Source organism: Melanaphis sacchari, unplaced genomic scaffold (genome assembly GCF_002803265.2).
Source record: "Melanaphis sacchari strain LSU unplaced genomic scaffold, SCAv2.0 Contig20_pilon_pilon, whole genome shotgun sequence".
Lineage (NCBI taxonomy): Eukaryota > Metazoa > Arthropoda > Insecta > Hemiptera > Aphididae > Melanaphis > Melanaphis sacchari.
In genome coordinates, this window is record NW_020271042.1 from 5667747 (window position 1) to 5691656 (window position 23910).

At 24.4% G+C, this 23910-nt stretch overlaps 2 protein-coding genes across 3 annotated transcripts; both read right to left on the minus strand.

Moving 5' to 3' along the window:
• Positions 1-6902: 6902 nt before the first annotated feature.
• On the minus strand, positions 6903-12155 carry LOC112593622 (vesicular glutamate transporter 1-like). 2 transcript variants are annotated; one of them, XM_025338107.1, is made up of 7 exons: positions 12060-12155; positions 11643-11830; positions 10250-10568; positions 8418-8641; positions 8181-8327; positions 7747-8121; positions 6903-7219 (listed from the first exon to the last, which is right to left on the minus strand). In XM_025338107.1, exons 1-7 carry the CDS (start codon positions 12064-12066, stop codon positions 7067-7069), a joined length of 1413 nt encoding a protein of 470 aa, XP_025193892.1. In that variant the 5' UTR covers positions 12067-12155; the 3' UTR covers positions 6903-7066. The 2 variants fall into 2 exon arrangements, with proteins under 2 accessions (XP_025193892.1, XP_025193893.1); XM_025338108.1 differs by having other exon boundaries at positions 12056-12155.
• A 4556-nt stretch (positions 12156-16711) lies between these two features.
• LOC112593621 (putative inorganic phosphate cotransporter) lies at positions 16712-23891 on the minus strand. The gene is made up of 10 exons (XM_025338106.1): positions 23782-23891; positions 23453-23655; positions 23053-23286; positions 22910-22994; positions 20152-20378; positions 18590-18736; positions 18407-18539; positions 18160-18315; positions 17864-17949; positions 16712-17163 (listed from the first exon to the last, which is right to left on the minus strand). Exons 1-10 carry the CDS (start codon positions 23786-23788, stop codon positions 16972-16974), a joined length of 1470 nt encoding a protein of 489 aa, XP_025193891.1. The 5' UTR covers positions 23789-23891; the 3' UTR covers positions 16712-16971.
• Between the last annotated feature and the right edge of the window lie 19 nt (positions 23892-23910).

Genomic DNA, 23910 nt, shown 5'->3' on the forward strand with positions numbered 1-23910 from the left:
ACTGTCTTTCATTAGTTTGTTCTAAATCGTTTACATAACCATAATTGATTTGGTGATTCCTTAGTGCTTTCGAATCCATTAATGTATGAACAAATTTCTTCACCATCAGATCTTTTGAAAGCTAAAAAAATCAATAAAATTTTGTTGTATTCAAGAACTATGTTTGATGCATCTGAACGCATGATAGGTAATTATTATTAGATTTGTTAACAATTTATTATTGTATCTAAATACTGCTATATAGGTATTAAATATTTATGTAAGACTTTTTCTTACTAATTGTCTATTTATTATTTATAGTTATTGGGTATTTATGAAATATAAGGTATTGAAAATGTTTATGCTTAATTCAAATTTTGTCACTGAGACTTATTTGTTACCAATTTACTTTTCAGTGGTTTATTTATTTTGCTTGGTGGATGATAAAATTTATTTGGTTTAAAAATAAATCAGGAAAGTCATTCTATGTTCTATTGTATGCAGCTTAAAATTTAATAATTTATAACTATGATTAAATTTAGTTTTATGAAAATAATGAAATTGACTAATAAAGCTGTCAATTGTTCATCTGAAATGACTCAAACATTCTTTACATTCTAGTAGTAGCTAGCTAAAATGATTAATGAATATATTTCTGTTGTATACCTACCTTTCTATAAACCATAGTATATTGGTCAGTTATCACATATTATTAATAGGTATTAATATTTTATCTTTATTAAACACAACTTAAAATAATATTTTTAAAAATAAAATGCATATTGATTATTAGTTACGTATGAAACTCTAATCCATCACCTTGAGACTGGGGTGTGGTCGAACGTAAAAAGATCGGATTATCAGGAATATACAGAACATTTTTAGTTACAATACATACAAGATTATATCAGAAATTATTTTATTTCATTACTTAGAAAAAGATGAGTATAGATTTTGTTTAGCAAATGATATTCTAGACTTAGCTGCAATATTAAAACACGAACACTGATAAGCAATACGTAACTGAACGAAGTACAACAAGAAATAGTTTAATTTTGGTGTAGATGGAGTAAACTTTTAGACCACAATCCAACACCAATTTATATTTGAATGATTGTATTATGGGTACTTACGTTAATGAATTCGAGAAATTATCAATCAAAAAATCAATATAAAGTCTATGATCAATCTTCAAATGAAATCATATAATACAAGACGCAGAAGCTCAAAACTCATATTTTCTACGGAACAACAATAATACAATTATATCGTTTTTTTTTTTTTTTTATCCTCTAATCTATGGGGTTTACTAAGTTGTTTTTAGCAAAAGAAAAAGAAATGTCAAGCGTTAAATTACTAACTCCGCACGGCCGTGCCTAATGATAACGTAAAAATGATAACGAGAAAAACGATAAGAATGAACAGGTCTACCAAGTGTATGGAAACACTACTACATGACGGAGAAAATATTCATGCACTCGTTGGTGAAACTGTGTGCAAGCACTGCACCCGACATTGCAAAAGGCGGCATTTCGGTTAGCCCATCACGGTTGAATATAAGTTCTATCTACAACTCTTTGATCAACGACCTGCAACCATGAATTTACTGCAATCACTAGAGTAATGGCTAATCGATTTACAAACAATACAAACAACAATTGTAGCCGCAGCAGTCGATTAAATAATTCAAATATTCTATCGAACCAGAGACCAGAATTCACACACTGTAGTACCTATTGTACATTAATATGCCCTTCCAAACAAACGCTTTTATTTTAATCTAAATCTCATTAACCAATAGATATGCGTAGGTATAGTTACCAAAATTTTTTTTTTCTATTTATTTCCGTGAAATATTTATAATTAGTTTCAGTGGCGACGTGTCTTAGGAGACAAGAGACGTTTAACCGCTTAAAATTCGGATAATTTGATTTTATTATAATTAATTAAATAATAAACTAAAACATTTACTCTGTAAATTCAAAATCATAACTCATTATTATATTTCGTTTAATACCTATATCCTTTAATATTTGTCATAACTCTTTTTTTGTACCTTATCGTTAGAGTATTCTTAAAAAAGATAAGTTGCAGGCCGTGCATGTGACTAGTATACAGACTGTCGTCTATTGTGGACAATGTGGACAGTGGATAATTTTATGAACATTTAAATACAGTATGAACATAACAATGAGACACCGCGTTGCGACATATCGGTTTTCTGGGCAAGGTGTGCAGGGAGAATAGGTTATTGAATATTGAGTGGGAATTTTCGTTGCGCTATGAGACATGTCTCGCCGTCATTTAATATTATTATTTCATATAATCTATTTCATTACATTAATACACTCGTTGTCATTGCCTGTCACGTTGTCATTTTATCGTCCGCCGTAATCTTATTAAAGTAGTTACCAGTTGGTAATTATTTTACGATATATTTATTATTATGTCCGACGATTTAATTAATGAAATTTTGAATGATGGAATAGTAAACTACTCATACGAGAGAATTATGAAATTAAAAATAAAAGACTGTATCCCTTAGTCCTTACTAAAATTAACAATAGCTGATGGAAAATCGATTCTCAGATTTGGCTACTTAGTGATTGAAAAAAAAAATGTTAAACGAATTAGCCATCGACCCAAAATGTATTGACTCATTTCATAGACAAAAAATAGAAAAATCAATTTAACGTATCAATTGACATAAATGTATTTATTTATTTTTTAATTATTTTGTGACATGTACACTTATTAATACAGTTTGTATATAAATAAATAAGTACCACATTTCAATCTGTTTTTTAAAAGTTTTTTTGTACAGTTAATTTAAAAAAGTTAAAACGTTTTTAAATATATATCATTCTGTTTCTAATTTTGAACATATATTTTTATAATACATATTAGTAAAATAAAGGAGGAAATATAATATTATTTTTTTATTCAACGTCTCCACAACCTAAAGACTTGCGCCTTGCCACTAATTTGTTCGGGTGAGAACAATACCTACGCATACCTATGTGTTAAAGATAGGTATATAGATCTTTTAAATGGAAGAAGACAATTGGTGTTACTACTTCTTTTAAATAAGTAATTATTAATTAAAATTAGTGTTATAACATTTTTTTTTTTCATTAAGAAAATCATCACGCACTTTGCACTTTAAGTTACTTGGAGGATTTACTGAGATTTATTGTGGCGTCTATAGATAGGCAAATAAACAATAATTATAATTCCAAATATCCCACTACTATTCAAAAAGTGCACGAAGCTAACATAAAAATTATGAGTGGTGAGTCATTTTTAGTATTAAACGATTCGGAAAAACATATAACCATAATTTATTGTCAAACAAATTTAACATTCATAAATTAAATTGATACCATTTATATAGGTGGAACTTTTAAATGTTGTCCACGGTTTTTCTTACAAATGTCCACTATCCATGAATTGAACAATAACCATTATATTCCTCTTATTTTTTGTTTACTGCCAGTCAAGTCAATTGAAACATACACATTTACGCTTCGCTGTATTGTTAATAAATGTAATTTATTATGTTCTCTAATACTTGTGATGGTTGATTTTTGAAATATTAATACATTAAGCTATCATAGAAATATGGCTAAACTCAAAAATTATTGGGTGTAGATTTCATCTAACTCAATCTTGGTTTCGCCAAGTCTAAAGTTTAGGATTGGTTAGTGAATATAAAAACGATTTTTCAGATATAGGAAATTGGATAAAATATACATTTACAGCAGGGGTCGGTAACCTTTTTAACCACGCGGGCCATTTTTTTTTCAATTGTTCATCAAGGGCCACATTAAAAAAAAAATTACATATTATGATATAATACTTATAATTGTATTGCTATTATGAAATGGTTAGTTTAGATTTTATTTATAAAGGAAAAAGAATTATATAATATTGAAAATTATATGAAAAATGTTATTGAACAAAAGTAAAACACAAAAATTAACCACCTTTGTGCGGGCCATTAAAAATTGCTTTGCGGGCCGCAGGTTGCCGACCCCTGATTTACAGGATTGATATTTTTAAATCCAAGAAATGTAGAAAATTGTTTTATTGGAGATTCAATATGAATATTTCCTGATTATAATGAATTAATTCAATCGTTACAATACTGTGATTATTTAACATGATATTTACATTAGTGAAGAAAGCATTTTATTTTCTCCTCTATTTAGCACCAGGCTCTTCTGACTTAACTAAAACCACAAATGTATACGAATCTTATTGTTCATATTTTAACCAATGTTTTCACAAACACTCCCCTGCAATTATAAATTGGTTGAATATAATAAATGCAATTTAAACAGAATTATATGTACCTAAAAATACGAAGTGCGGATATTCCAAAATTTCCAAAAGATGGAAAAGTTCGGAGTCATCAGGATAAAAACCATACAAACATAATAAAATATGAGAGAGGAAAAATAATACGAATGGAATTTATTAAAATTATGTGCTGTAGTTATAAAAAAATATTAAATATCCCTGTAATTTCATATTTATTGTGTAAATTTATAATATAATACAACTTTTATTTTTGAATTTTTTAACTAATTCAAGGTATAAATTGTAAATGAATAATATTATATAATTGTTAATAAATTGGTAGTTAAACAGAAAAAATGTAAAGAATATTTCATTAGCAAACCAAAATAGTGTACTGGCCGAAAACAAACAAATCAAAATGGTTGAAAAGTGAACTGGCTGAAAACAGTGCCATCCCCTTATTTATCGTGCATATAGTCAGATAATCATAATACAGATGAGTATCAAAGACTAAAATAAGCCACAAGTGTAGTGGTGCACAAATAATTTTTAAAAAATGTAAAATATTAAGCCCATGCTATTTTTAAGTACGAAAAGCGCTTCTTTTTCTTCAAACTTAAAATAAAAGACACAAGATAATTATTTTTAAACGTTTTCGTTATTTAATCAAATTGTTTAAATTTATTTCATTAGTAGTAAAAAAGTTCATACACTTTTTACTAAATTTTTTTCTATTAAGAAAAAATTAAAAAAAAATTAAGCCCTAGTATCCATAATATCCATTAGATTTTCAATAAATATAAATGTACACCATGTTTGATGGCATGTCATTGTTCAAATACAATAATGATGTTACCAGTCGTAACTGGTGCACAAATCAGTTTTCAAAGTAGGTTTAAACCTATGTAAGTATAATGTTTATACGGCCTCCCTGTGTACAGTGTAAAATTTTCGGTTTGTTTAATCGCATAAGCATCATAAATAAAAATTTTCCTTACCACGCACTCTCATCAATTCTGAAAGTTGCTTCAATGTATTTCAATAAACACCAATAAAACTATACATCTATACCAACTACTCAATTGACATGTACAATAATCAATCTAAATCATAAATTTTATTCATAAGCATGCACATGGAAGCAGCGAATGCTTTCATTGAACCTGATAATTTATTTTAGATTAAGTGGGTTAATGAATATTTATTTAAAAGGTTTAAGTACTTAGATATGAATAATTCTGAAAATATTGAATTTAAAACAAAATTAAGATATGAATGTTATTTTGATGATTGATCATAAGAAAAATTATAAAATTATTTATTAATGCAACAAGCCTATATGATAAAATTGGGTTGACTTTATACTGATAGTCTTATCCGTACATACTTGTCATACCTAATTTAAGCACATATAAAAAGATACATAACACCTAACGTATTCCCCATCTCAGTTACAATAATACAATAGAAAAAATGTCCATATTAAAAATGTACATTACTCATTAGATGCTCATACTCTATTTTTATATACTATTAATATCGAATCAATCACATATTATATAATTGCATAATATAATAAGAGTTTATAATTTTTATCTTGTGTACTTTTCACTAGTTTTAGCTAACCATAATAAGACAAATTCCTATGCACGTCTATGACCTTTAAAGGATATAGAGTATAATTAATTGCATACACCTATAATTAATATACTAGGAAATCTAGCTTTTTTAAATTTTTCTGGTTGGATTTAAAAAATTAAAGATTCAAGGTTTAAGCTATCCTCTCTTTCTATATACTAAAATTTAAAACTTTTAAAATGTGCACATTTTCTTTGACGTATTAATGTAATAAATTTTCAACACTGATAATTATGAAAAGGACTCTAAGAGGTTAAACCCCATAATCCCCTTCCCCCAATAAATCTATCTGTATGTTTTACCTCCTCATATTTCAATATTTGGATATCACCACTACTTTAATTTACATTAATAAATCGAACAAAATTTACATTTAATATGTTATCAATATATTTAAACATTTTTATAATCTTATATTATAAATAGACCAGAGACTACCGTGTTCTTTTAATCTGTAGGAATGTGAACGGGAATATGATGAATGCTTTAAATATCATGGTGCAATATATGTGTTATAAGTATATGTAAGGGCGTAGGACACAGGGACATATTTAATATTTAATTTTATTTATTATAATAATAATTACTCGTATACATTTTAAGAATATTTTTTAGACCTACTAATAAGTAATAACTAACAATATATAGAGAAAATAAATAGCAGTTCAGTAGAAAAATATGTGTAATACAACTAGTTTACATTTTCTATAAAAATATATAGTAATAAAAACAACATAATGTAAAAAAATTTCATTCATTTATATTTACAAATTTTACAACTGCACACAACAATTATTTAATAACAATACCCTTAGAGAAAATTATTATGATAATTATTTGACACTTTAAGATAACATAGTTAATTAGAAATATATTAAATTTAGGTAGGTACTGAAATTTAAAAATTGTTCCTCAAACAGGCACTATACTACTTAATAATATCAAATAAAATATAAGCAAAAAATACCTACCTATATAATAATAATACAAATAATTTTTGCATATACTTTAAAAATATTATAGAAATATAATTGATCGTTTTAAAAATTACATTAATTTAGGTGATTAGAATTGAAATGTCTCTGTAGTATATCTAACAATATATATTTCTTTAAGAAGTGCGTTTTAGTTTTTTAATTTCTCACAGTCATACTATAGGTTGAATCTCCTTTACATCCTTTTGTTCCTCGTTATTCCATTTTTGTAATTTAGAACTTCCAAAAATTAAAAATGCAATTCCTGTTAATGAACAAAATGCCGCCGATACAATGAATACTTTTTTCCATTGTTCTATGGTTTGCTAAAAAAAAAAATAAGCTAAAATTAGTCAAACATTAATATTACTTATTTAGTAATATACATTTTACTAAGTAAATTAATAAAATACGATTTTATAAATAAAATATTATAATCAACACGATGGAAATAAATAATAAAATTGAAATTATCTATATTTTGCACAATTCAATATTTTAATCTTTTATATTATAATGTATATTTTAAACGTAAATTATAATAATATTGAAAAATTATGTACCACTGTTCTTATAGTATCTTTAACTCGAAGTTAGGTAATGTATTATTAAAATAATGTGAGTGTTTTAACCTATGGAAATATATATTTAAGAAATTAAAACACGAACATGAAGATAATTTTCCGGATTCTCATGCTATCTAAAACAGTTTCATCAACAGTAAATTTCCAATATAAGATTTCTTATCTGCTTTATACTTATTAACCCAGTCAAATTGTTTAAAATGAGTTAAATCTATAAACATTTTCAAAAATTGACAAATTAATAATAAAAAAACATAATAATGTAATACCTGTTGAAATGTGATCAATCCTACAATATATGGTGAAATACTAATGCAAAATATCACAATTGTTCCATTTATGCCTTGCAAAACTCCAGCAAAATTTGGAGCTAGATCCACAATTCCTGGTAATGCTCCCGAAGAAATTGCACCACTTACGACCACGGCACACACCAAATTAATTATGACAAAGATTTCGTTACATCCAGAATATGCAAACGTCAATATAAACAGACCATGGACTATATTGCTGAAAACGCAAGCAAATTTGCGAACGTTCGTTATGGACATAATATTAGCTTGAATTAAATGATCACATAAACAACCAAAACTAAATGCAAATGGCCATAGAAACAAATGTGGTACACCAGACCAAATACCTGTCTAGTAGTGAAAAAAATGTATTAAATCTGTAATTTCAAGTTATGAATAAACAAACTTACCTGTCTCAAATTGAAACCCAACACAAATTTAAAATATGTTGGTGCTTGGAGAGATATTGTGTACATTCCCCAATTATAACCTATTTGTGATATAATGTTCACTATTAAAGGCAAAGACGTCAAAATCGATTTCCAAGGAGTTGAAGACTATAAAATAATTTAATAAATGATAAAAATATAAATACTTAACTCAATGCAAGTAAAGTATAAAGTATAGTAATAATATTCTACACTTACGGGTACATTTTTGACGATAGAGTTGCCTAGACTATTTTCTATGTATTTTAGTTCTTTCTCAGTTATAGTTGGATGCGTTCTTGGTGAATCATATATAAGAAAAGTCCAACATAAATTCCATAGCAAACCAATTGATCCCGTAATGTAAAATACACTCTCCCAACCCAACCAATCCATTAAATAACCACATACTATATAAGTTACAGCCGTCCCAACAGATGTACCTTCACAACAAACGCGATAAACATAAAACTTTTAAAAATCTGTTTTTTTATAAAATATATGTAATTAATATTTTCAGTTTGAATTATTTAAGTTTAAATAATATTACATATAGATAATAATTAATAAATAAATAATATTATAATTTATTGTATGATATGGTTTTACTGAGGTATTTTAATGCTTGAGTCACACAATGTAATTAGGTCGTAAGTACATAAGTATACGATTTATAGCGAAATAGGTACGTACAGTGGCATAATTGTGGTGATTAAGGGGGAAATTTTCCCCCAAAAAATTTTATGAGGATGAGAGGTAAAGGTATCATTCCCTCCTTAGATTATTTTCCAGTAACGCCTTTGGGTACGTGAGTATATATGTATATATTATATACTGATAAACATCTATTTATTCAATATTAAATCTAAAAAGTGAGCTAATACAGGCATAGGTATTATAGGCACGTATATATGCTTATTTTATATGTAAGATCTAACCTAGGACGTTTCTCTCGATTATTTGTTATATCACTTAAATATAGATAATTAAAATCTATTATTGAAAACTTATCCAACAATATGTTTATACAAATATTCATATGACAATTTGCCATAATTATTATAGTAGTCTTGCAAAGGATAATTTTTCTATACTCAGAAGTCAGAACATCAATAAAATATGCATACATTGTAGATTAATTACTAATCTGTTAATATATGTATTCCGTATAATTAATTTCTCTCATTATTAAGCGCAATAAACAATCAACAAAAGTAGAGCTTAGATCATTAATAGTATATTTATAATGTATACCATTTGGTATTCAAAAAAATAATTTAATTAAATACCTATTAAGTTAAATTATGTTTCTAGTTATTTTGTTTTTCAAATATTTTCTCTGGGTTTTATGTAACTCAAGATACCACAATATTATGAAGTAATAAATAATATTTTTGTTTTCAAATAATATAAGTAATAGAAAAATAACTTGAATAATATTATAACATACATAAATAATTTGTAAGAATGTAGTAATTTCAAAATTAGAGCCATAAATATCTAACTAACTTTATTTTTTAACAAGCAGATATTGAATCGCCTATATTTTAAACTATATGTATTGATAGCTGCAAGTCCAACATTTTAACATTATACTCAATGTCAAGAGATAACTATATATCATTAAAAAAAAAATAAAATGTTTCAAATAATAGAATACAAATATTTTAGTGTTATACCTATATATCATGAGTGTTTCTACCTTTTAGAAAATGCTAAAATTATCAATAACCATCAAATATAGCTTATCAATATCCATTAAAGTAATCACTCTTCATCTTTGCAGGCTCTTTTAAAAAATGTTTGAATGTCTGGGACTGTTATTAATTATTAGAAACATATTTATATTTTTTATGTATTTAAATACTAAAATACTATTAAAAATATTAAATAACAATAAAAATAAAAAATAAACGTAAATGCAGATAAACCTAGATATGCCAACCTTCGCTTTAATATTATACATTATTATCCAAAAATATATTTTAAATAATTAAAAATTGTATTCTAAAAGTATAACAATAAATAATATAAGCTAAAATTATAAATACCTAAATATGCTGACACGAAACGGCTTCTTTCGTGAGGTGGTATCCATTTACCCGTCATCGCCTGCATTGATGGCCACGCTAATCCAGCTACAAGGCCTTGAAAAATTCGTATTAAAATCAAAGCTTTGAAATTTAATTTGGCCGATAAAGGTATCGCGCAAGTAAGTAGAGCAACTAAACCGTTACTGTAACCAAATATGGATTTAGCACCAAATTTTTGTGCTAATAAACCACCAGGAATTTGCAATACCATATGTAACCAAAAAAATGATCCCTTAGCCATATTTTGTTGGTGTTCATCCCATTCGAAATATTTGTCCTAAAGGTTAAAAAATTTAATTAATTATTTTATTTAAAAAAAAGTACAAATTAATTAAAATACAATATTCTTAATAAAATATCTCGTTTAAAATCAATATTATATAGGTACATTTAAATAGTTTGGAATTTTTAAGAATTTTCATGATCCTCTTATCCTTATATTGCATATCAAATGTGAGCTGTATTGAATGCTGAAATGTAGAATATTTAATTTCACATATACCTACCTATTATTATTAATTGTATTTAGCCACTACGCACAAGTATATAAACAAAAATGTTATTCCAGTTATTTATCAATAGTTTTTACTAACATTTATTATAATGCTAGCAAATAGTTATTTTTTATGGCACTTTTGTATTTTTTGCTTACATATAACTATTTATTATGTCAACGTTAATGAGAGTGATGTTAAAATTATCTTATAAAAATAATTTGGTATGGGTAATTACTAAAATATGTAATTCAAGATAACTTTTTATTTAATATCGTATGAGTCGTGAAAAAAATAAGGCACCAACTACCGTTGCTGCAGTAATTTTATTAAAATCAGCGTTGTAAAATAAATTGTAAATATCATAACATATTTTATGATTGTAAATATTTTACAATTATAGGTACATAATGATATTTTTTTGTTACGATGAACTTTTGATATAATGTTATTTTATTCCATTTATCTATTCTAGCTATCTGTAAAAAAAAAATTTACAGTTTTATAAACACATGAAATATTGGTTGGGGAATATCACTTTTAAATTAACAATTTCATTGTTGATGATTTAACCTGGCTCAATTCATATCAATTAGGGTATGTACAAATTATCAAAGTTTAATCAATATCAAAACTATTAAATACTTAACTATTCATAAATAATAATTACATGAATACATAAATATATTCATAATAAATTGACCTTAGAATTACAAACAATAATATTATTTTAGTTTTCGGTATATCTTAATATTTTTAATTCTAAATTCGTAGTATAACTTAAAAATTGAACATTGTCATAAAACATGCCATAAATTACGATATACCTAATACACGTTTATAAAAATGATACTTACGTTATCAATATTAGTGTCCATTAGGTATGAAGTATTCTGCAAAGCACTACGATTTTCATAATATTCGCTTTTCAATCCGCCTTTCACAGTTGGTCGAACCATAGACACTATTGCTATATTGAGATTCATTCGTAGCATGAAATTCATTCCAAATCCCCAAAAGGTCATATACCATAATATTGTTCTTTCTGAAATCACAATAAGTAGTTACGTGTTAAATTTATTGAAAACAATCTTGCTTGACAAAAAGTAAAATTATATGTAAAATAAATAAAAACTAATGAATCAAAACAGTTATAAGCTAGTTACGATGAAATTCATAATTACAATTCGAATGTTATTAAAAAATTAAATTAATTTAATCCCTACTTTTAAATGTAACAAAAGACCAAAAGTTATTTAAAATATTTTACCAACTCTGCATATTTTAACTGTTGAGTTTTAGCTTCACAAATATTTGATTGCTAAATATACGTGTATAAATCACTACTATGCAATACTAAATTAAACTGCTAATTGATATATTGCAATTATGAATAAAGAATATGCAATATTATTTTATTGCCGGATTAAACATGTAATTTGAAGAGCAAAACAATGTTAAGACTACAGTATATTTTTAATCTCAATCTTTAATTGTATAATCCTTGAAAATCCAATAGTTTCTTAATATTTTAACAACTATATATTTATTAAATCATGCGAACTATAACAGTTATGAATTTACGATACTAAATTGTTTATTGTATATAATATAAAAGGACAATCTATTATTTTTCAATGATAACAAGAAATAAATATCCCTAAGTTTAATATACTTATAATGTGATTAAAGAGTTAGTATAAAAATATTATTAAGTTGATTTTATAATTTTATTTACACTCGCATAGTTCAGACATTTTAAACATATTATATATACATAAAAAATTGTATTTTTAATTAATTTAATATTTATATTGAAGTAATGAATATTATATAATAATATTTGTTATATTATTTAACCCAATAGTCCTCAACTGGTGGTACGTGGCTTTAAACAAATACATTAGAATGCATATTATACATTATTTATTTAGACATTAACTAATAAACATGCACACAAAAATATGTCCAATCTTAAAAATGATTTTTCATAACGAAGTATCTACACAAGAAAGTTTCTTCACTTTATTGTTACTTACATATTATTATTTATTTCTCTTTATTAGGCTTACTGATTTAGTTTTTGTAACAGATTGTCTAATTATAAAATTATGTTAAAAATAAAAATTATATACATAATGAAATCAAGTAGCCCATATGAATTATATATCATATCAATGAAGATACAGATTTTCTTTTAAGTGGTATATAAAAGTTTTGAAAACTTATAGGTGATATTAAAAAGTAAAGTGTTTAAAAACTGATAGTATACACCAAAAATATATGCATGTACAATTTAATTAAATTTAAATATATTAAAAAATTATTATTAATTTATTATAGGTTTGTTTGAGCAAAAGCTTTGTTTAAACTTTGAAATGCTTTGTTTAACCAAACATAAAAATTGTTATCATTTATTTATATATAAAAAAAAAAAAACTAAATTAATTTCAAATTTCAAATATCTAAAATTAGTTAAATATAAATCTTAACATTTCGAAATATTTTTACGTAAAAAGATAATTATTTATATAATAAAAAATATGTGTCATGGTTAATATTTTTTGAATTATTATAAAATAGCTAAGATCATTATTAAACCACTATTAAAGTTGAAAATTGAAGCATTTTTTATTTTATGAAAAGTTTTTTTAGACACAAAAATTTGTAAAAAAAAAAAAAAGAAAGAAAAAAAGCATAGCCTTATGAAATTAATACACTCGTCACTCTATTTAGAATGTAAAATAGAATATTATTTATTAATTTCCACTTAAAAGTAATATATTGATGCACGGGATTTATCTTTTGTTTAACTCGGTTATTATTTGTATTTATATAATTTAATAATTTTATTATTATAATATTAAAGACCTTTACAACTAATTTTATTAAGTAAATAAAATTCTATCATCCATTGAAAAAATTCTAAATCCCCTTTCGTATAATTTCATTTTAAATAATTTTATAAAATAATTTACTGAAATTGCACATAATTTAGATATTAAAATGTATAGGTAGTTGCTAAATGTCTCACTGCATGTCTATTGTATTTTTTCTAACTAATTCTTTTGGAATTAGATTTTTGAAAATAATGAATATACTTATAGCCCACAATAAAATATTAAAATACATATGCATACGAACTACATATCTAAACCCAAAATAATAATGCACCAATATTTGAAATAAATCTGAGATAGCCAATTTATTAGGTTATGTAAATATTTTTAAAGTTAAATTATAAATGGTTGTCAAATATGCAAATATAAATTTAAAGAATTCTAGATGATAAATATAATAATACATTTTTGTAAAGTATAGAACAGCTGTAAAAGTTTAAAAATTTTGATTACTTTTAAATATTAAAATGCGTATCATTTTATACATTTTAATTTTTTTTAAATAACATAAATATCATGATATTTTCATATATCTTTTTAATATTTAAGTATAAAATTATAAAACATTTTGCTTTATTAATATTAAAATTTAATAAAAAGAATACTCCTTTTTTCTTATTTATTTTTACTGCAATTCAATGATTATTTAACTAAATGTTCGTGAGCAATAAAAAATTATTTTACTTTTACAATTTATAGAGTATAGATGACTAATTTAAAAGTATTAAAATAACAACTATTATACTAAAATATCAATCAGTACCCACTTTATAAAAAGTAGCTGGATCATACAATTTTCATATTCTGAATATGTGAATTGTGTAACTAATAAAATATTAATTTAAATTCAAATAAAATGAAGTAACTAGACAAGAAGTTACAACATTACAATTTTTAGATAGTTACCTGCAATTTTTTAAAGAGTAAACTTATTACGAATCATATTTGAAGTGTCTTGAACAAAAAACTAACATGAAAATAAGCATAAAAATAATTATTAATATAAAAAATATTTCTTATTTCTAACGATAAACATAATGATAGATTATACTTGTTTAAATTATCAACAAAGTACAAGTACCTACCTACATTTTAATAAAATATGAATGATTTTTTTTTTTTTTTTTTTGTACTTTCCTTTAGCTGATAAAATTTTGAGTAATTTTAGTAATATGATAAGACTATAAGAAAAATAAAATATCTTTACCAAAGGACAAGGTTCCATTTATTATAATTCCCAAAAATCAATGTGCTACTATATAAAAATTGTAAAATTTCACTAAACACATATATCTCAAAAACTAGCATCATCAGAAATCATCACATAAATTTAAAAAAATACTATTTTTAAACTTTAAAGCTGTTATGAAAAAAATATTTATAGATATTGACTGAAATGAATAATATATCAGATAAGTTTGTTATCTTTATACCTATACCTAAAGTTAATTTTTATTTTTTATCAGGAAGAAAAACTACAAATATTGTTAAATAAGTATGAAAATTTACAACACGCACTAGCTTTCAACAACATTAATTTTGGTAATTAATTGGACACTAGTACAAAATTATCAAAAAAAAAAAAAAAAATAAAAAAATGGTCAAGTAGGCATAGGAAAATCCTTACCAAACTAATAATATTATGATACATGATATTAACACGATGGTAAATAAGCATAGGTACATTAAAAATGTATTAGTGGGTATCTACACTATACACTATAATATTATGATATACTTGAAACATTTTATAAGCTCTTCAATAAACTAACAACGTAAAATATGTACTAACAACAGATAAGTATGCTTTATGATTGATATTATTTCAAGATTTGATAAAAAAATAATTGATTTACTAAATAAAATATATTTTTGTATAGTAAATAGTAACTATGTAAATATTAGATTAACACATGTTACGTAATCTTCAATAATGGTCACCCCCTTACGGCCCCATCTATAATCAGAACACATAGATAACAACGTTTTAATATATTGAAAAAAATATCAATCTGGTAGTTAATACAAAAATTATTAATTAATTAATAATTTTTATGCAATCAGAAATCGTGTCTAATTTTTAAATAAATAAATGATAACGTGATAATTTTATAGTTATATTCTGCTCAGTTTTTTATTATGTTGTAAAAATATATATCATAATACACATAAATCATATATATTCTGATAAAGTGATAACTATTCACGACGCTATATTTAGGTTATAACAATACGTACATTTTGGATAACACATGAAAAAATTGGCTTTTATTTTAATACATTTTATACAACGCGAAAATCTATTGAAAAGTACACATTATTGTAAGTGTAACATAAATTATACTATCGATTAGCACCTCGAAGGATTTTATGGAAATTGTTTAAATAATTTTTGAATGATTTAATTAATTTTACAATAAAATTGGCAATTAATGCTTACAAATATCTATAATTCTACTATTGGCGCAAATCCCCTTATTTAACTAAGTCCCAAATTTCTCCCAAACTCGCCCCAATACAAATAAATGTATTAATTAGTATTGAGCATGAATAATTTGTATAAAATGTTATAGAAAAAAAGAATACGTTTTCAAAAAAAAAAAAAAATCCAGATAGTTATGTTTATAGATTTCACCAACATAAAATCAATTCAGTAAATATTAAAAATTAAATTGAAACAATATTTAATTTATTCATGTTTCAATTCTCAAATAACTTAACCACAAAAATAATACATTTTTCAATTCATATAAATTATAGAAATATGAATTACTTTTACAGACAAATTATTGGTGATAATCCAACCTTTGACCTTTAATTTCGCATTTACTTTAGTTATTGTTCACAAACAATTAAAACTTGTGTGCAAATTAGAATGAAAAAAAACAATTTCTTATTAGCAACGATTTAATTAGATAAATCATTTTTTTTCTGGTTGTACAATAATTTAGGTAAGCTTTATTTTGATTTGTCTTCAACACTATTTTTTAATTAATATGCTGCAAATATTTATAGTTGTTGTAGATAAAAATACTGGTAACACTAGTAATAGATACATTTACATAAAATAATTATGGTATTTATAAAATTAACAATTAAGAACACAACGACATGATAATATGTAAGAAATTAAATAATAATATAAAATTATTTTTATGTTTCATGTTTATCCTCAAGTAAAAATGTCATATATTATTATTTATATCACTAAAAATAATACTAATACATGAACAATGTAAAAATAAATCAACTAATTCTTCTCAACTATTACATAATACAAAAAAACCTAAGTATCCGAAACGCAAGAACTATTAGGTTTCTTAACGATTAATTTCAATTCTTTTTCATTTGAAACTGAATCATCGTATGTATTCCATATTTGTATATCTGATGTTCCGAAAAATAAATAAATCAACCCAGTACCTATGCATATTACTCCAGATAAATGAAATAATTTACACCATTGACTCAATGTTTGCTGAAAAAAAAAAACGGGCGTTAAAATATATTATTTAATATGCATTATAATATAATAATACACTAAGATTTAATGGTTATGGTTTAGATTTCAGTATCTGATGTATTGTATGTATGTGTTAAGTCTTGATCACTTAACTTATCCATAATAATTCCAATACATGGCGTCAACGCATTGTTAAATATTACACTGACAAATAATTTTCTCATTGTATTTATACTTTTTTAGTATAAATACAATGAGAAACTAGACGCACTACTATTATCTAGGTTAAATTTAAGAAACTAGGAGAAATAAGATCCCCAACCATGATTTATGTAGTTAAAATATTTTACTTTTTTTGTTATAGCCTAAGAAGCATACTTTTTGAGAAAATTTATAAATTTGAAAAAAAATATACATGTTCATAAGTTATGAAATTAATTTTTAAATTTTAATTAAATTAAGCTAGTATAATATGTTAAAGGTTCAAGGTTTTACAGTGATATTTTTTTTATTCTGCAAATACTTTTAGGGTATATAGTTAAATATTTGAATTAATTATAATTATTTTTATTAAATGAAACAGCACTATAAACGTAAATAGAACAAATATTTATTGTAAACGATTCTCATATACCAATATCATTTTTCACTAGTTATTACTGATCTCATATGAATTCTAAGTTACCTTATATTAAATAATAATGAAAAAAATTACCTGATTTAAGGTTAAATAACCAACAACCATAGGAGAAATGAATCCCAAGGACGCGATAACAGTACCGATAATTCCTTGAATCACTCCTACAAATAAAATAATATTTCGAACTACAATAACACATCAAAACTTTATTATAAACCTAATAGTTAATATTAATGTTCAAATCATGTAAAGAATTCCTTTATGAATTTGTTATCTGTAACAGATTCTAAACTAGGATAAATGAATTAGTCAGTAAAATATTATACAGTTAAATATTAGATACACATTTTAAATGTAATTAAATAATTTACCTGCATAGTTAGGAGCAATGTCCACTACTGCAGCAAGTGCCCCAGAAGATATTGCACCGTTTACGGCAGTTGCGCTTAAAAGCATGAATATTGCAGCCATTGAATTACATCCAGAATAACAAATACCCCAAATGAATAACCCTTGTAAAATATTACCTATACTCAATATGTACATAATATAAAACAACAATCAATTAGCTGAAATACTTAAATATTTTAAAAACTAATTAATTAATGAATTTCTTACAAAAGCATGTTGCCATCTTGCGTACATTAGTCATAGACATTCTTTTAGATTTCACTAAACGATCGCACATCGAACTAAATGCAAAAGAAAACGCCCATCGAGTAAAATGAGGTATCCCAGACCATAAACCTGTCTGAGAAATGTTATTTTTTACATTTGTGATGGCTAAATTTCATGTTATACCTGTTTTATATTTAAACCTAAGACGAAGTTAAAATATGATGGAGCTTGAGCTGTAAGTGTGAATAAGCCCCATATACCTCCACCTTGAGTCACTAAATTAATCAACAGTGCTTTGGAAAAAATTAATGATTTCCAAGGTATTGGTAACTGCAACAATATTAAAATAATAGTAAAATAATAACACTAAGTAACAAAATAATACAGTTATTTTAATAAATTATATTATATAATAGTATTTAAAAGTATTCTGTATTGTAAATGATTTTAATAAACATATTTTTATCAATGTATTTATCCTAAACATGTTTTTTTGAAAAGAATTTTAGTTAGTTTTATGGTATCTACAATGGTGTAAAAATTATTTTGATAACTTTTTTCAAAACTAAACGCTGTTAACATTCATTAAATAAGTTAATGATTATTTTATTTATTAAAAATATGATAATTTACAGCCTGTAAAAAATAAATACAATAAGTATAAGAAGTAAATATAATATGATAGAAAAGATGTCAGTAAAAAAATATTTTATTTCTATGCCTTTGTAAAATAGGTATAGTACAAAAATTGCTATATTTACAATAGTTGTAAGTTTGATATCTAAAACAATTGACTGCCGTAGGTTTTGCCAAATACATATTCCCAAATAACCGTTTTTCCGAAAAATCGTTTCATAAAAACCAAAATCCTAAATTAATTGTCTTCATTTTAAATTTTATTATACAGTGGATTCCGCCTAATGTGGGCACCAGTTAATATGAACATCGGTTTAATATAGGCAAAATGGTCTAGGCCCAATTCCAATGCATAGATTAAAAAAAAATCGCATAATACGGGCACTCGGTTCGGTTTATGTGGGCAATTTTTATTTTATCATAGCATTAAAATATACACAAGAGGGTATAACGAGGATAGTCCATCTGATAAGCTTGAAGCGTGTGCTACTTTTGTAAATCAGAATCACACTAAACATCTTAGACAACGAGAAATTACAGTTAATTTTATTTAGTATGTTATACGTATTTAGTTTTATTTATGTAGTAATTTAACATTTTTTTTTCAATTGAATAATTCACGTGTGGATAATAAAAACTTTTTCTTAAATTAATTTCGGTTTTTATGAGCAACCGCTTAATATGGGCAAACAGGGCTGGTCCCAATGTGCCCATATTAAGCGGAATCCACTGTACATACATTATACAAATTATTAGTATATAATAGAATAACGAATTACTAAGTTATATTTGTACAATTAAAATTAAACATAACATTTTATGTGACGTTACCACATTCAAACAGAAATGTTATGACTTATTATTTTCACTTTCTATCATATTATGCTGAGTAAACCACACTCATTGAGAGCACATTGCAACAAGCCTTGCCATTCCCATAATGGTACAATGCATCTACCTTACACGAATAGCGAGCCGATCACATCTTTAAAAATTGGTTCCACGATAAATCAACAAAAATGCTTCGCAATAGATAGTCATAAATATTAACATACATTTTAGAAAACTGTAGGAATATTATTTATTATTTCAACTATGTTTTTTCTTACCGGTTTTGATCTAGTTTGTATGGTATTGCCTAGACAATTTTCTATGTATATTCTTTCTCTAATACTGATAGTAGGGTGTTTGGCTGGAGTATCATAGACTAGTAAAGTCCAACAAATATACCATAATAAACCTAGTCCTCCGCTAACATAAAATACACTCTCCCAACCAAACATGGCGATGAGATATCCACACAAGATATAGGTTACTGCTGTACCAACCGAACTTCCTTTGTATATAACAAAAATAAAATAAATTAATACCACAACCTAAGTCTATATTTATGTATATATTATGGTTATTACTTATTATAATAAAAATGAAACCTTATTTTTGTAAAAACTCACTAACTTGTTTTAATAGACATAGATGCACGATAATGAGTTAAAAAATTATAATTATAAATATGATATAATATATATTTATGTATAATAATTAATAATATATATCAAATAAATATTATTGTAATAATAAACCTACCTATATAAATATTTACTATTTATATCATACATATTACATATAAATAAATTAAAATTATTAATATTTAAAATTTAAATACATTGTTTAAGTTACTAAAAATATTAAATTAAAAATATTTAAGGACTATACTGGGAATTTTATAAGTAATTGACATTTTCATTCCCAATCTAAGAAAAATTATAATTATAATATATGTAATGTCTTTTGCAAAAAATTGTTCAAAATACCGTTCTCTTGATAAAAAAAAAATAGTTATATCAATTATAAAATATCCATAGAAATAAGCTGAACATCATATCCACTCAGAATCGTCTTTCATATGTTATGATATATCATTGAATTAAAATTTAATATTTCCATTACAGTGGCAAGATACATTCAGTACCTTCTATGTGCGCATCAAAAAAGCGGATTATTTGATTTTCTTTTTAGATTCTGAGCAAGTAATGAAAGTATTGATTTTATAATGATCAATGATATATGTTTTTTTTGTATCAATGTACACATTAAGTAACCAAAATGTTTCAATTTACAACTTTGACAATGGTTTTTGAAAAAAAATTGGATTTAGTTTGTACATTAGAAAATTAAATATTTTTATTACTTTTTTTTTATAATCAGGGAAAATAAACAAAAAACTAAGGAAAAACGGAATTTTTTTATGCTAAATCAATTTTTAACAATACGACATTATTTGTATTGTTATAATTTAAAAATTAATAACCACAAAAACTTTCACCAAGTGCTTGTATTATCGTGATATAGTTTTCAAAAAAATTTTGAGCCAATTATAGAAAATTAAATTGTTTGTTTTATTTTTTTTTAAATATTGATAAGCAAATTATGAATTGATTAAAATGCCTTAATTTTAAAATTAAAAAATACCAAAAACTAATAGACATAATTTATTTTTATAAGCATTTAAATTTAGAATTTGACAAACTTTATCAACAACTCGAAAATTTCAAATTAATAATAATTAAAAATAATTCATAAAATATTGTCTGATTATACACATGATTTAAAAATAGAATGCACAGTTATTATACTTTTTAAATCTATATTAAAATTATACCGGAAAATAAAATACATTTTTTATGACAGCGGATATTGACTCAAAAAATAACTATTTCTTTTCAAACGTTTTTTATATTTTGTTGTAGCTTAAAAACAAATAATTACAGATACTTGAAATTTTTACAAAATGCTTAAATTATCATTTTCTATACACGATATAAATTTTTAAAATTTTAAGCTCTTTTTGAGCTATTTATAGACATAATAATTTAAAATTTTTTTTCTATAAATGTTGATAAAAAATTAAACACCAAATAAAAATTTCGAAAATGTAATACAAGATCTTATATCTGTAAAAATAAATATTGAAAATACATAGTTACAACATTTTTTTATATGCATTTAAAGTTAGAACTTTGATAAAATTCGTTAAATTCGCAAAAAATTGCTAATTATTTTATGGTTAAAAAATTCATAAAAACTTTAAAATCTAAATTTTGAAAATTTAATATAAAATTTCTCATAAGTAGGTAGTTCATACTGAAACCATAAAATCTAAGAAATTTATAAAAACAATTATTTTTTATGGAAACTTTAAGTTCAAATTTGGACATAATTACTTATTAAACAGTAAGTATAATATTATTTATTTTGTTAAAATATAAAAGCATTATGTCTGTGAACTTTAAACTTTTACGTATATTATATTTCTATGGATTTTACTATACGTAATGACATTTTTGACTTATTTTAAGATATTATCTATTTATACTATTAATCTATTTTTGCTATTTTATGATATTTACACAAATATATTATTATATTTTTAGTTATATAGGCTGATAAAATTTGTTATAAATATATGTATATCATATTATTAGAAATTATAATTAATACTAATATATTATTATGAATGCAATATTTTCGGAAAAAAATATGAACCACCGTAATACTAAAAGTAAAATAAATGACTTAGAGCTATACCAAAAAAAGATGTCATGAAATATATTTAGACATTTAGTGATATAGGCTGACAGACCATCTCTGCTCAGAATCTTTTTTCGTGTACAATGATGTACGTATAATTGAATTCAAATTTATCACAGCCAATAGACACCTAATATACAGCGAAACAGTACCTACTTGAATGCCTTTTATATATTATCATGATTAATTAACTGTCATATCATACTATTGTGTTATTTTCAGCAATTCAAGTGTACACTTACTTTGACGAAATTATTGAACTTTATTTTAAATTACCTAGATACGCTGAAACAAATCGACTTCTTTCGTGTGGTGGTATCCAATTAGCGGTCATTGTGTGCATTGAAGGCCACGCACCACCCTAATTAAAATAATACGTAAAATTAAAATATGTATCATCAATCTAAAAAAATTCTTACGGATATGAGCCCTTGAATAACTCTAACAACAACAAGTGCTTTGTAATTGAATTTGGCCGATGCAGGTACTGCAAATGATAATATCGCCGCCACACCATTACTGATACCAAAAACAGTTTTTGTACCAAATCTTTGTGCTAAAACTCCACCTGGTAATTGCATGAGTATGTGTAATGTGTAAAATGCGCCCAGTATTGAATTTTGCTGATATTCGTTCCATTCAAATTTATTATCCTTAATAAATTAAACATACAATACAAAGTACGAATGATTAATGACTAATAAAATTTCTATTAACATATAGACAATAAACGACTATTGGTCAACATTGATACACTAGAGTAGTAGAGTTAAGATATTAGATCACAATTAAATTATTATAATTATTTATATTATTTACATTTAGATCCGCTAAAGATATTTGTGTAGTAGTATTGTTTGACTTCAACGATTCACTGTCCCTAAGACACTCATGTATGATTGTAACATTTGTTTTCGATATTGAATGTTTAATCATTGACACAATTGCTATATTAATATTCATTCGAAACATGTAATTGATGGCAAACCCCCAGAAAGTCATATACCATAAAACTGTTCGTTCTGTAATATTATTTGATATTTATGTTTAGTTAATATATAATTATTACATATGTATATATATATATATATATATATATATATATATATATACATATTTAAAAAAAAAAAAATCAAAATTTTACTTACTTTCCATGATTGTTTGAGTAGAAGTAAAATCTCAATCGTAGCTACCTTGTATTATGGTATTCTTTATAATGAACAAATAAAAACAGATAAGTACTTAATCAGGCATATCACATAATGCCTACTTCATAA

Excerpts from the sequence above, each read along its gene's own strand:
- LOC112593622 (XM_025338107.1), bottom strand. Across the intron at positions 10,569-11,642 it reads TGGACACTAATATTGATAAC|GACAAATATTTCGAATGGGA; the intron begins GTAAGTATCATT and ends TTTAACCTTTAG. Across the intron at positions 8,328-8,417 it reads CTATCGTCAAAAATGTACCC|TCTTCAACTCCTTGGAAATC; the intron begins GTAAGTGTAGAA and ends ATTATTTTATAG.
- LOC112593621 (XM_025338106.1), bottom strand. Across the intron at positions 18,540-18,589 it reads TAGGTTTAAATATAAAACAG|ACAGGTTTATGGTCTGGGAT; the intron begins GTATAACATGAA and ends AACATTTCTCAG. Across the intron at positions 18,316-18,406 it reads CAAGATGGCAACATGCTTTT|GTAATATTTTACAAGGGTTA; the intron begins GTAAGAAATTCA and ends TATTGAGTATAG.